The 14,158-nt window shown below is 36.7% G+C and overlaps 1 protein-coding gene across 10 annotated transcripts in view; it reads left to right on the plus strand.

The window, feature by feature from the left end:
- Positions 1-13,908, plus strand: part of lrrc7 (leucine rich repeat containing 7) — a 136,302-nt gene extending 122,394 nt beyond the window's left edge. For 7 of the 10 annotated variants that reach the window (XM_065240420.2, XM_065240406.2, XM_065240425.2 and 4 more), the window contains 5 exons: positions 27-152; positions 4,679-4,909; positions 9,352-9,444; positions 10,269-10,343; positions 12,878-13,908. In XM_065240420.2, coding sequence (XP_065096492.1) covers positions 27-152; positions 4,679-4,909; positions 9,352-9,444; positions 10,269-10,343; positions 12,878-12,985 — 633 coding nt within the window. In that variant the 3' untranslated portion in view covers positions 12,986-13,908. Of the gene's footprint in view, positions 1-26; positions 153-4,678; positions 4,910-9,351; positions 9,445-10,268; positions 10,344-12,689 lie in introns of all 10 variants that reach the window. The other 3 variants (XM_065240422.2, XM_065240426.2, XM_065240429.2) reach the window with 3 other exon arrangements.
- The last annotated feature ends 250 nt before the right edge of the window (positions 13,909-14,158 follow it).

The raw sequence follows: 14,158 nt of genomic DNA on the forward strand, positions 1-14,158 counted from the left end.
TGCTGATAGCACTATTTCCTTTTCAGACACCTTCACAACAGAGCAATATTTTAGATAATGGACAAGAGGTTGTTTCCCCAAGTAGCCAATGGGCTCCATATTCACTGGGTCGAAGAGACGTGCCACCAGAGAGCATGAATATCATCAAAAAGGTATAGTGTTGGTTTTCTTTTATTTATAAATTGTTGTTTACAGATGATAAGAACTTACATCTCTTATAATGCTGTATTTTAAATATAACCTTTGTTATATTTGAGTTGAAAATGTAATGTAATGTAAAACGATTTACCGCCTTGCTTGTATTTCCGTATTGTAGAACTAAGCGGTATAAAAACAGCTTTGTGCCAGCTGCTATCACTCAGTTAAATAAGGATATGTCTTATGGCGCTTTTCCATTGCATAGTACCCCACGGTTTAGTTTAGTTTGGGTCGGGTCAGCTCACCTCACTTTGGCGTGGTTAGCTTTTCCATCGAGTTTAGTATCACTTCGGAGTGGGAGGGATTATAGGCGTGTCGTTATATTTACGCTGCCTACTGCTGTGACATCATACACGTGAGAGCGTTGTTGTACATTCCCATACATTCATTTATTTCTCAGTCTGCCACAAAATTAAAATTGGCCACCACAAATAGATGTTTGCACATCGCGTTTATAACTACCTCTGTCTCACATGACAGTTTCTGTTCAAACACCCGACCCGTGGCGTCAGTCGACGGCGCTCCGCTGAGCCTCATTCAAGTTGCATATAAGCATATATAATGCGGACGTGCACGTCGTGAATGTGCCGCCACAAACTGTAAGTCTGGAAAAAACTGTTATGGTGTCCCGGATTCTCAACCTGCGGATGTTTTTCATCGCTAAAAGGGTGTTTGGAAACTTATAGCAGAACACAGATAACAACATGTTTGCTTGAGACAGCGCAAGCTAGCAGTAAGCTAAAGCTAATATTTACATTATAGCGATGACGTGACGATTCTCTCAGACCAATCAGTGATCTACAGTGTTTTCGCGTCACGTTTGGTATCAGCTCGGGTCGCTTGGAACCCCAACCGAGGTGGTACGAAAAAAAGTATCGGGTACTACGTACTGCACCCAATGGAAAAGCTCCCAAAAGTAAACTGACCCGACCCAAACTAAACTAAACCGTGGGGTACTATGCAATGGAAAAGCGCCATTACTGTGCATTCAAACCGCCACCGGCGAGAGCGTCAATAAAAGCTCTGGCTTCCCTGCCAACAATGCTATAGAAAAGGTGTAGTGGAAGCTCTGATGCTCAAATGCATTCTCTGAACTCCACTCAAGCGGAGGTTTCCTCCTTCCAGTTGGTGGCCGCCGAACGTTTCCGCCTTCCGTTTGGTTGCCACCGAACCACATCATAGCTCATTACCATAAAGTTGAACTGATTTCAACTCTCCTCGACGCTCACATCGTACATGACTCGGGCTGTTCGATTCTGGATTTTTTGGAATCGATTCCGTCTCCTGTTTCTGGAATCGATTCCTCACTGTTATTTTCGATTCTTTTTATACCAACAGCATGTCTAACATTGTCGCGTCTTACCAGGCCACACAGTGAGAAACTCTCTACACCGGTCATGATAAAGCAACTGTTGCAATTTGTCCTTTTTATTAAACGTATTGCGAGTGCTGCTTGGTCATAAATAGAACGAGGCATTTACCTACGGGGATTTTTCATGTCATGCTTCCTGTGTCAGGTGTAGACAGTGTAAACACTAGGAATATGTCCACTATATGCGGTAGATTCTATAAATTCTATTTACATACCTACCTACACACATAAAAACACGCATATATACATACACTTATGTATGTGGATAGATTTTTATTTATTTGTGGTACATATATTTTATCCAGTATCATAAAACTATAGCTAAAATTCTTGTTAAATTCTAAAAGCATTTTGTTCAGGAACAGACTCATGCACACTTACACATACAAACCTTTTAGGCCTTTACACATATAAACTTAAAAAATAGCACCAGACTACTGATGTTGACCTTGGAAGCATACTTCTTCACGTGAGTGTGATTTATTGTTGTTGTCGATTGATTTATTCTTCTTGTCCTAAACTACAACGAGTAAGATCAAACCCTGCCCAGCAACCGATTCTAAATATTGTATTAGGGTCAGTCATTGCCTACACAATGCTGAAATAATCATCCTAACCTAAATCATATTTTGTGTCACGACTGCATCCATTTATTTAGTCTGAACTTTATTTCTTTACAGGTGATGGGATTGTGTTGACAAATGAAATTGGCTACATGCCGCGGTTTGTGTACAAAAAAATCTTAAAGAGGAGTCGATTCCCCTTAATGAAATCCATTCCAACCTTTGGAATCGACTCTCAATTCCCAACAACTTGGAATTGATTATTTTTGGAATCGATTCCCAGCCCTATACATGACGCGCAGTGCCGCTGCTAGCCATTTTGGTGCCCTAAGCATAATTCCTTTATAATGCCCCTCACCCCGACCCTGAGAAAAAAAAAACTTTGTTTTTGTCAGTTTAATTTTTTATTACCAAACATATAACTTAATAGCAGAAAGTAAAATCTTCACAGCTTTAGCCAACACACACTACATTTGAAAGTGCAAACTTTTATAGAATAGCAAAATAGAAAAAAATACCAAACTTAAATTATCAAAATGATCCAGACATGTTAATCTCAATTTAGCTTGCACTGAAGTTATACATTATAACAACATAGTTTGCTAACATTAATGTCAGCACAGCAAGTTCGAGGCGCATTACGATAAGCAGCAGCTGCAGCCTATGCACATTTCCCTTATTTAGAAGTGAATGATTAAACATGATGGACTTACCTGCAAGTGATGCACGGGCATCATCCTGCAGTTTCTTCTTTTTTTCTATCCTGACTCCTGCTGTCTTTTCGGGGCCATTTCCAAAAGTTGCCTACTGACTGGCCGTTTCTCAATCCGAAGGCTGCAGCCTGCGCATATGCAGGCTGCATACGTCATCAAGCCTGGTTTATTTCAGTTAACTGAACATTACATTAGCAAGTCATAAGCATATTACAACAATTTACGATTAACTAAGAATAATAGTCAACTTTATAATCTTTAATATTACGAAATAAGAAAGTTTTGATGACGTATGCAGCCTAGAAATGCGACCTCTGGAGGCTGCAGCCTTCGGATTGAGAAACGGCCTCTGTCAAACTTCATCAGGCGCCCGCGCGATCAACTGGCACGGACCATCAAATGCTGGGGGGCATACTTTCTAGACTAGAGCAATTAAATTATCTCGTTCCCCCTTTTTTGTAACATATACATGGATAAAAAGTGCCTAATAATATTTCTATAGGTTAAAATGAAATAAAATCAGCATTATAATTTTTTTTCATTACTATTTTGGTGCCCCCTCAGCATCTGATGCCCTACGCACAGTGCGTGATGCGCGTTATGGGAGCGGCGGGGCTGATGACGCGTCATTGAAAATGAATGACTTTGACGCTCTTGTCGGTGACCGGTGTGAATGCACAGTTAGGAACAAATTTAATTTTTTAGTGATGCTGAGAACCTTAATGCATTTTTATCATATATGTTGTTTAATGTTTGTGGTGTCTGTAAAATGTGGAGATCTGTGAACTCGTAACACTGCATATCTAGTCTACCTACAAATAAAGTGAACCTGAACCTGCTTTATGACCTTGCTGCTGGTGGTACAATCAGTTGTAATAAACATTCTGGTTGACTACCTACTGAACTTTAGCTGGGCAAGAGCAAATAAAAGTTATATTTACATGCCATCTAGGAAATTTTATTTTACAATAAAGTATCTCCCAAATGTGAGTACACCCGTCACATTTCAAGAACTATTTTAGTTCTTCTCCAGGGACAATACTACAGAAAGGAAATTTGGATATATTTTTTAGATTAGTCAATGTGCTCCTTGTATAGCAGTATAGATATGCTGTCCTCTGAAATAACTTAACATACAGCCATTTGTGTAAAAATAGCTGTCAAAAAAAGTGCGAATAGATGTAAATTATGTTCATCTCAATTTCTGGAGATACTGTACGTGACCCTGCCTGTGAAAATACAGTTTTGAAGCATCAAAGTTTGATTTCAATCTTTGATGTAAACTTAGTCATTACTGTGTTTTGATATTATCTTTTTCCAGAATGGTCTTTACATTATGTAGAATGATTTTATGTTAAAAAGTAAATCACAAAAATGACTTTAGCTGCGTTTTTACAGACTGGGTCCCATGTAATGTAAAAAAATGCTAAATTATGGATTAACTGTTCATAAGTAAAAAGCTGAATTGTTTTGTGTGGGTTAGACATCTATTTTGCATCATGATTGCCATGTTAATTTTTTCAAATGCCAGGATACATTACTACCTGCTGTTGAGATTGATTTTCACAACACTGTGTTCCTGTTTGGTCTCCTAAGCAACCTCCATCAGTCTGTGAATGCCTAAAGGTTATCGCTCAATATTGTGGAAAAATTAGCTTCTGATGAAAATAAGAGCATGACTTATCTAATGCTCTAAAAAGGAAATATATAACAAATTGCCATAAGCAGTTCTGTGTAGCTAGTGCATAATTTTCCGGAGCTTAGCTTGGCTTTGAATGGAAACTAGATGAACTGTACATTAAAAATAACATTAGGCTAAATCTTGCCCACAGGCTGGTGTTCACAATCCCCATCAACAACAGTCTATGATGATAACCTCAGCACCCCCACCCCACCGGACAGGCCGTGACCAGCAGTATGAAGGAGCCATCAACAAAGTGTCCATCCAGCAGTACCAGTCACCCCTGCCCATGCCCATTACCACCACCAGCCCACGGCCACAGAGTGCCCGCTGCTTCATCCAGACTAAAGGCCAGAAGAGTATGGATGGCTTTCCAGAACAGGTACTGCTGATCTATTTGAGTTAAATAAAAATAACCCTTTTCATTGGAATGACTTATTAGTTGACCTGTATTTGACAAAATATTGTTAGGAAATATGCATTTTTTTCTGTTGAATCAGAACAGCAGTGAATATCACTAAACACATGGACCTGAATTATTAACTAGATTTGCATTTCGAAAGGTTGTGATTTAAAAAATAGCTTATCCTAATATAATAATAAGCAGCCATCCATGGACAGAGTAGGGCTAGCACAAATTAAATGCCTTCTATATATTGTATATGTATGTTCCTAACTCTTTCGCCGCCAGCGTTTAAAAAAAAAAGTTGCCAGCCAGCACCAGCATTTTTCATGATTGTCACAAAAGTTTAATGCCTTCAAGAAAAAGTTCTAACTTTTAATATATAAACATCAAATTTTGAGCAAAAAGCAGAGATAGTTCAATTTTTGTGAAGGACTACTGTTAAAGATCAGATTCAGAGCGATCCTCAAAACATACACGGACTTGCAGCTGCTTGCCCTAGGCTGATAATACTTTCGGGTTTTATAAATTTGCGGAAGAGCACCAATTATTTTTACATAGTGCACTGTAAAAATATTCGGTAAAAAATACAGTATTACTGGGTATTACTGGCAACTAGCTGCCAGTAACTAACTGTAGATTTTACATTTATGTTATTTACTGGCAACAGTTTGTTCAAATTTAAATGAACATGAAACATTTTCAATCTTTATCTTCTACAGTAAGTTACTGGCAACCAGCTGCATAATTACAGCAATTTTTACAGTGTGTGGTTGTACCACAGGCACATTTACTTCATTATTATACACACTAAAACATATAATATCAACGTATTGACAGGACCAATACTTTTATTATTTGAGTATAGCAACTTTTCAGACATACAGATCTGTACGTATTACTATTCATAAATATAAAAATCACGTGCATTGTGTCCATAATTCCTGCTATAAATGACATGTTTTCAGTTTACTAATTTTCCTGAAATGTTCTTTAAAATCACATAATATTAAACAAGACCCAGACACTTTAGACCTTAAAATGAATAACATTTCTGTAATTATTTAACCATTTTGTAATATTTAGTTAGCTCATGACACACAAGAGGCGCTTTCTCCTATGCGACAATAATTACACCAAAACTCAATACAAATTTACAAAAGATGTTCATTTTATTAATTTGCTGTAATCGATATCATGAAAATTCATTCGATTGTGAGGAACAGATCCAAATTCAGCTCTTTATCCAGCCATCTTGATGCCAGTTCTCAGTCAAGTTTCACGTTTGTTATGATTTTAAATTCAAATATTGTGCATCAAGAAGCTTTACGAGACATTGCTTTACGGCAGTAACATCAAACGTTCATTGTCAGATTTGCTACATTAATTCCCGTCTTTCAGTTGGTGTACTTTGAATTTGAAAAGCGCGCCTTAACAGTGAGAAGCAGGATTAACTTCTTTGTACTTCATATACTCCAGAGAGGACTGCGGCTGCAGCACATTATCATTTTAACTACTTTTGGTACTGTTTTGAAATTTGGCAATAAATAAACTATTGCGATTAAACTGTTATGCTTTTATTTCTAATAGTACATGATTTTAATAAACTCTTTTGAGTAGGATTAGGGGTAGGACTGTATTAGCGAAGTAAAATAGCTTTTAAATGCTATATTGTTCCTATGGTTACTAAAATTTTCCTACATACACCCACCTAAAGGACTATTAGGAACACCTGTTCAATTTCTCATTAATGCAATTATCTAATCAACCAATCACATGGCAGTTGCTTCAGTGCATTTAGGGGTGTGGTCCTGGTCAAGACAATCTCCTGAACTCCAAACCGAATGTCAGAATGGGAAAGACAGGTGATTTAAGCAATTTTGAGCGTGGCATGGTTATTGGTGCCAGATGGGCCGGTCTGAGTATTTCACAATCTGCTCAGTTACTGGGATTTTCACGCACAACCATTTCTAGGGTTTACAAAGAATGGTGTGAAAAGGGAAAACATCCAGTATGTGGCAGTCCTGTGGGTGAAAATGCCTTGTTGATGCTAGAAGTAAGAGGAGAATGGGCCGACTAATTCAAGCTGATAGAAGAGCAACTTTGACTGAAATAACCACTTGTTACAACCGAGGTATGCAGCAAAGCATTTGTGAAGCCACAATACGCACAACCTTGAGGCGGATGGGCTACAACAGCAGAAGACCCCACCTGGTACCACTCATCTCCACTACAAATAGGAAAAAGAGGCTACGATTTGCACAAGCTCACTAAAATTTGACAGTAGAAGACTGGAAAAATGTTGCCTCGTCTGATGAGTCTCGATTTCTGTTGAGACATTCAGATGGTAGAGTCAGAATTTGGCGTGAACAGAATGAGAACATGGATCCATCATGCCTTGTTACCACTGTGCTGGCTGCTGCTGGTGGTGTAATGGTGTGGGGGATGTTTTCTTTGCACACTTTAGGTTCCCGTAGTGCCAACTGGGCATCGTTTAAATGTCACGGCCTACCTGAGCATTGTTTCTGACCATGTCCATCCCTTTATGACCACCATGTACCCATCCTCTGATGGCTACTTCCAGCAGGATAATGCACCATGTCACAAAGCTTGAATCATTTCAAATTGGTTTCTTGAACATGAGAATGAGTTCACTGTACTAAAATGGCCCCACAGTCACCAGATCTCAACCCAATAGCGCATCTTTGGGATGTGGTGGAACGGGAGCTTCGTGCCCTGGATGTGCATCCCACAAATCACCATCAACTGCAAGATGCTATCCTATTAATATGGGCCAACATTTCTAAAGAATGCTTTTAGCACCTTGTTGAATCAATGCCATGTAGAATTAAGGCAGTTCTGAAGGCGAAGGGGGGTCAAACACAGTATTAGTATGGTGCTCCTAATAATCCTTTAGGTGAGTGTATATATGTACATTACATATTTTTTAAATGTTCGTATAAAAAGGGTTTGAGTTAAGGGTAAGTTATTATATATGTTATTATACAGCAATCTTAATGGTATGAAAAACTTGTAAATGTTTTATGTTTTGTAGCTGTAAAAACATTATAATACTACGATTAAATGTTACAAATACTTCAACATTGTACGATTCAGCATCCATTTAAACGTACAACAAAAGTATGTTTTGTGTTTTTAAAAGTTATGTATTATTACGTATTAACGGTGAGACCAGGCTGGTATAGTCTAATCTGAAATTCGTGACAGTATAGAAACAGACAACAAAAAATAGGCCTACAACTAGCAGACTGTCAGACTATAAGATGGGGGGAGCTGGTCATGTGAACTTGTATATGTCTTAATATATGTCTCTGAGTATGGCAAACTTGAAACTTGTTTTAATGGGCAAAATGTGACAGTCAACTTTGATCTTTACAGTTCAGTCACTGTTTGCAGGTACAGATGAAATTTTTGATTAGTCTTATATACTGGCCTACTTGTTGCAAAAAAAATAATGCATAATTTTTTTTAACTCAAAGTATGCTCCAAAATGAATATTTAATGGAAACATGTTGACAATTAGCAAACAGGCTGTCAGTTCATGAAATCATAATCTGTTCCAGACAAAAGCAGCTAAGCTTGCTTTAAGCGTACCCCTCTATTGACATTAATTTTAACAGACTTTTCTCCATGTCAATGCAACGACATGTCCTCTTTTGTTTTACTAATCTTAAAGGCTTACTCTAGAGGCTCTGGTTTTAACTATCATGTTATGTGGTTTTTAATCACGATTTACTCACCCTCATTTTACTCAAACCCTGTAAAACTGACTGACTAAATGACTGGGAAACACAGAATTTTTTAAAGATGGTTGAGGCTGTCGCTGCTCTTTTATCCATAATGAATATAGGGAAAGAAGCTATAACTTCCTAACATCAGTTTTGGCTGACTTTCTTTTTTTAGAATTCAATATTGTTAGAACAAAAAAGTGTTTACAAAAAGTGTTCACAATTTAGCATGTAAATAGACAAAACATTTTCATTCATAAGACCAGCTAAAACCAACCTAAGCTGGTTGGCTGGTTTTAGCTTGTCTCCCAGCATGGTTTTAGCTGGTTAAAAATGATGGCTTCAGGGTGAGTTAATCGTGGTAATTTTACAATTTTTTTTGGTGAACTATTGCTTTAATGTTTTTTTCTAATCGTAAAACTTACTTCCTACGTAATCATATGAATTAGCCCCCTTGTAAAATACAGATCCGGCTAAAATAGAGTAGTGGTAGTGATCATTTAGTATGCCACTAAGACATTTTTTGTTATATTTTGAATGCTGAATATTCTTGAATTGAACAATGCTGTCTTGTAAGCAGCCATTTCATAATATATTGACTGATATCGTTCAAATTTATATTGTTAAATCTTCTGTTATTTTTAACTGAATTATGTTTATGGTTGTTGATAGCTCTGTGTGAGAATTGAGAAGAACCCTGGCCTTGGTTTCAGTATCTCAGGGGGTATCAGTGGGCAAGGGAACCCCTTCAAGCCCTCGGACATGGTAAGACCATTTCTTTCTCATTTATAATCCGTTTCAAAGGACTTAATGTACATTAATATGCTAGTATCAGCACTTAATTCCCAGAAATTTCCCTTAAATAATCGCTCCATATACTGTAGAGCAATTCAAAGCAAAATCTCTCTTCATTTATTAAAGTGTGTCTCCATGGAAGAGTTTCCATGGAAACATGCACTACTGCAATGCACAACCTCACACACCAGCTGACTGCATTACCTTTTAACCTTTTCATGTCTTGGTAACATTTCATGATAGTTGAAAGGAAATATCAGGGTTTTGTCTAAAATGTTAAAGCTAAATGTTTTTTTTTGTAAATTGTATTTAGATAAAAAATGTCTCACATAGTGTAAAGATTGCTTGTGTTGTGTATTGTTGTTTTGGGGATCTTCTAACAAGCTGATTCCCTGTGAGCTCTGTAGAAAAGATGTACAGTTTGGTGGACTCAATACTGTATGTGGCGCCAATAATGAGATTCAACGTGGCGCATATTGATGGGTCCCACATGTAATTTATCTATTTATGCTTTATAATCTCTGCCTTAAAACAAGCACAGAAAGACTAATAATTTGCATTAACACTATTGTTAAGAAATCTTTCAAAATACTTTCATCACCCTTGATGACAAAATAGCAATTTCCATCCAGTATCCTTAACCTGTGCATTATTTATTTCTTTAGCAATATAAGACGTACGGTATCTATTTAATGTTGTATTTTTTATTTAAAAATAAATCCAAATTAAAAGGCAAAGATTCTAAACCATAGTTACCATGTGGTTCCTAACCTCATATCACTTTTGACTTATAGGGTATCTTTGTTACTAGGGTACAGCCTGATGGACCTGCCTACAACGTTCTTCGACCAGGGGACAAAATTCTGAAGGTAACATTGTACTCCATCACGTTGTCCCATGAGTTGCAACAATGCATCCTCGGCCACACTGCCAGTGAAGGGCTTTGCATGTGGCATTTAGTATCCAGTGTGTGTGTATGTGTGTGTTTCAAAGAAATGAGCATGGACGTCTGTTGTTATGTTTGTCCAACTTTGACATGCATTATAGTCCTTTCTGATAAAAACTGTTCAAGCTGATATGTGTTTTTTAGAAGTGGTCTTAAAATATCTGAAATGAAATAGCATGAAACGATGGCATTTAATGATTGTCTATGAAATGATGACTGATATACTTTTCACTGTCAGGAAAAAATGGTCCCAAGCTGTCACTGGGATGGTACCCTTTTAAAAAAGAACACCTTTGGACCTAAACAGGTCATATCATTATCTAAGAGGTACATGTTGGTACCAAATGTACACATATCTGTACATATTAAGACCTTTTACCATTGGAGTCAATCTTACCCCCAAGCCACTTTTCTTTAGTTTAAAAACATGGTTCCCTTCATCTCAGTGGAATAAGATTTTGTGACTTTTCCAGATTATCCGTCAAGATTCATATAAAAAACTGGGCTTGGTTCAGTCATTCTTAAGAGCCATAAAAAATTATAATAATTATTTATTTTAATAATTTAACTTAAATAGTCCCTTTGGGGTAAAATGACCCCAATTGAAAATGAATGGTAAATGCCAAAAAAGCATTTTTTTCTTTTCATTTGTCAAAAAAAATCAATGCATCCAGAATAAATCAGAAAATTTAAACACAGAAAAGTTTGCCTGGTACTAGAGCACAAATGCAATATAGAAAAGACACGCTCAATCACACACACACACACACACACACACACACACACACACACACACACACACACACACACACACACACACACACACACACACACACACACACACACACACACAGGTATGACTGCCACAGAGAGCATTTTTTTTACAAATTTAGCAAAAACACAACCACAGATGCCAAACAAAGATGAAAATGCATCTACACACATACACACACACACGTGCACAAACACACACACACAGGCTCTCACACACACAAAGTCACAATAAAACTTACATACACATAAAGAGACACACATGCACACACACATGTGGACACACACACACACTTACATTCAGTCAAATTTCTGTGGCATTTTGTAAAAACAGACATTTCAAAATGCATCAAAAACTACAAAAAAATTTTTACTATTTGAAATAATATTTATTTTTAATGTCCTTTCTAATGTTTATATATACATAAACTCACAAAATGTATCACTAAAGTAGTGATGTGAGCAGTTAGCCACATCCAGTGAAATGAATGGGTCTCTGGGCCTCTGCTGGTCAAAATGATTCATTTCCTAAACTGTAATTCTTTTGCTTTTTTCTAAACACCTGATGGCCGAATTCAACACATAACATCTACAGTAGATCTATATCTAAAAACAATTTAAATCAAATTTAGATTATGATTTATGTTTATTTTTTTACATTTTTTTATATTTTACAGGCAAGCTAATGGTGTAGTTGAGGAATTTAGTGGTAAAGAGGTATAAAGGTACTTCAGTTCATATCTCCCAAAACACAGCATTAATATATAGATAGAAAGTAAACAAAAAAATGATATATTATTTATCATTAAAAATTTATATATTTTTTGTAATCACTCTTTTAATCTCTGAGGTCATTTTTACCCCCGCGGAACTATAACGTATACAGGAAAATGTTTAGGGTTATTATTAGGGTTAAAGGGTACTGCCCTAGTGACGACTTGGAACCACTTTTTGACCATTTCTTTCTAACAGTGCACAATGGATGTAAATCAATGAAAAAAGACCTACTACCTCAGTTTGCCTTTAATTTAACAGACAAATCTGGTTTATCCCAGTATATTAAAACTGAATTCTCACTAAAAGAATCTGCTGTAATTGTCTAACCCCCTATGTCCAAAATTTTTATCTGAGCTGGATAATAATAGAGATCTTACAGATATTCACATAAAGATATTTTTCACTAAATTCTAAATGTTCATCAAATCACTGCTCGCATTGTATTATTATACAGTATATTATTATTATTATAACACGAAACAGTAACCCAGCCTACTATACTCTAAACCTCTGTGTGCCTATACATAACATTATAACATTAAAGAAAGCAATGTTTATTGAGCCGTCTTTGGTTTTGTGTTGCTGTCAGTGTATGCCGTCAGAATCTTCTCCTGCTTGTATAGCCTGCGGAAAGCAGGTTGATCTTTTTCCACAGATCCAGTGTAAACTAAGGAAGAATGTTTCTAAAGACCATCTTCTTTCCACCTTCTCTCTTTTACAGCATGATCTCCGTCTCCTCCACTCGTGTGCATCACTTCCCCCCCTCTCTTCCTCACAGTGACTATCTCTTAATCCTCCTTGAGCTAGGCCTGTACCCAGCCATCCTGTGCTGCTGTGCCCAACAACCCTTTTCCCGCCTCTCTTTCCCAGTTCACTTTGTTTACCATGTGCTTCATTCTTGCATTGCAGGCCAATGGACATAGTTTCTTACACATGGAGCATGAAACCGCTGTGTCTCTTCTGAAGAATTTCCCGAAAACTGTGGACATGGTAATCTTAAGGGAGAGCACAACATAAATATTTTTATAGCTTAAAGACTTCTCGCCCAGATCGAACACAGGAACTTGTAAATCTTCTTTTTATCTAGGAACAATTTTGCCAATTGCTGGACCAATGGCAATTTCCAGTGCCAAATGTATAATAGAGGACATATCTAATAACGTTACATATTGCTTATACATTATACACACGAACATACATCGGTTTAAATCTTTCGTTGATGTTGTTGATATTCTTTATCTCAGCCTGTGGCTGTAAGTGGGTGCATTTTTCCTGCTTATTTATATGGCGTATTATTTTGTACCTATTTTTCCTAGCAGCTTTTCAGTTGAATCTTTTGAGCATGAAAGCACATCTGCTTTAAGGACATTTACCCACCATAACACTGCCTCAACTTTGTAAATGCCTTGTGTAAATATATACATGATTTACAACTAAAATGTGATTAGAGCGTATAATGTGAATGAAGAAAACACTGAGGATTTTCTTATATAATCCAAGTTTTTATAAGATTTAGAAGAGATGTAATTTTATTCTTCAGATGAAAATGATAATTTAGGGAAAACCAAAATCTCCCCTTTATAACTTGATACATGTAAAGATTCTGGATTTGCACAAATCAAATGACAGACAACCCCAAGCAATATTCAGTTTCTTTTTCAGTTTTGCTTTTCCTGCAGCACCCTCTATTGGTTAATGTAGACATATTAATTTTCCAAGATCAGCCTGGGTCTTATTCATTTTTTATTAAATAATGTGAATGTACATTGCTATGTTATTCCAATATTTTGTTTGCTGCCAGGACAATTTTTGAAAAAAAGTGTGTGGCTATTGGCAACCCATAGTTTTTTCAAACAATCTAATGTACTGGAGAGTTTTAATGGGAAGCAAATCATTGCAGTTGTCTTTGTTGCTTATTTTTTTTTTTATGAAGAAATAAATGAATTTCTTATAAAAACTGACTGATACAGTAACACACATGCTGTAAGGCTGTCCTGATGAGCGCATGCTTTCACTTTTAAACTTATTTATTTTAAATTAGGGGTTTCGTGTTTTGGCAACATACATAACCATTATAAGTCAATTTTGTGAATCAGTGCCATACAGTATTCCTGAAAAAATCTTGGGCATGTATAAAATGTTGCTAAAATGTAGCATTTGCAGGAGAGCCCCCAACACAACACAACACCC

Source organism: Paramisgurnus dabryanus, chromosome 7 (assembly GCF_030506205.2).
Source record: "Paramisgurnus dabryanus chromosome 7, PD_genome_1.1, whole genome shotgun sequence".
Lineage (NCBI taxonomy): Eukaryota > Metazoa > Chordata > Actinopteri > Cypriniformes > Cobitidae > Paramisgurnus > Paramisgurnus dabryanus.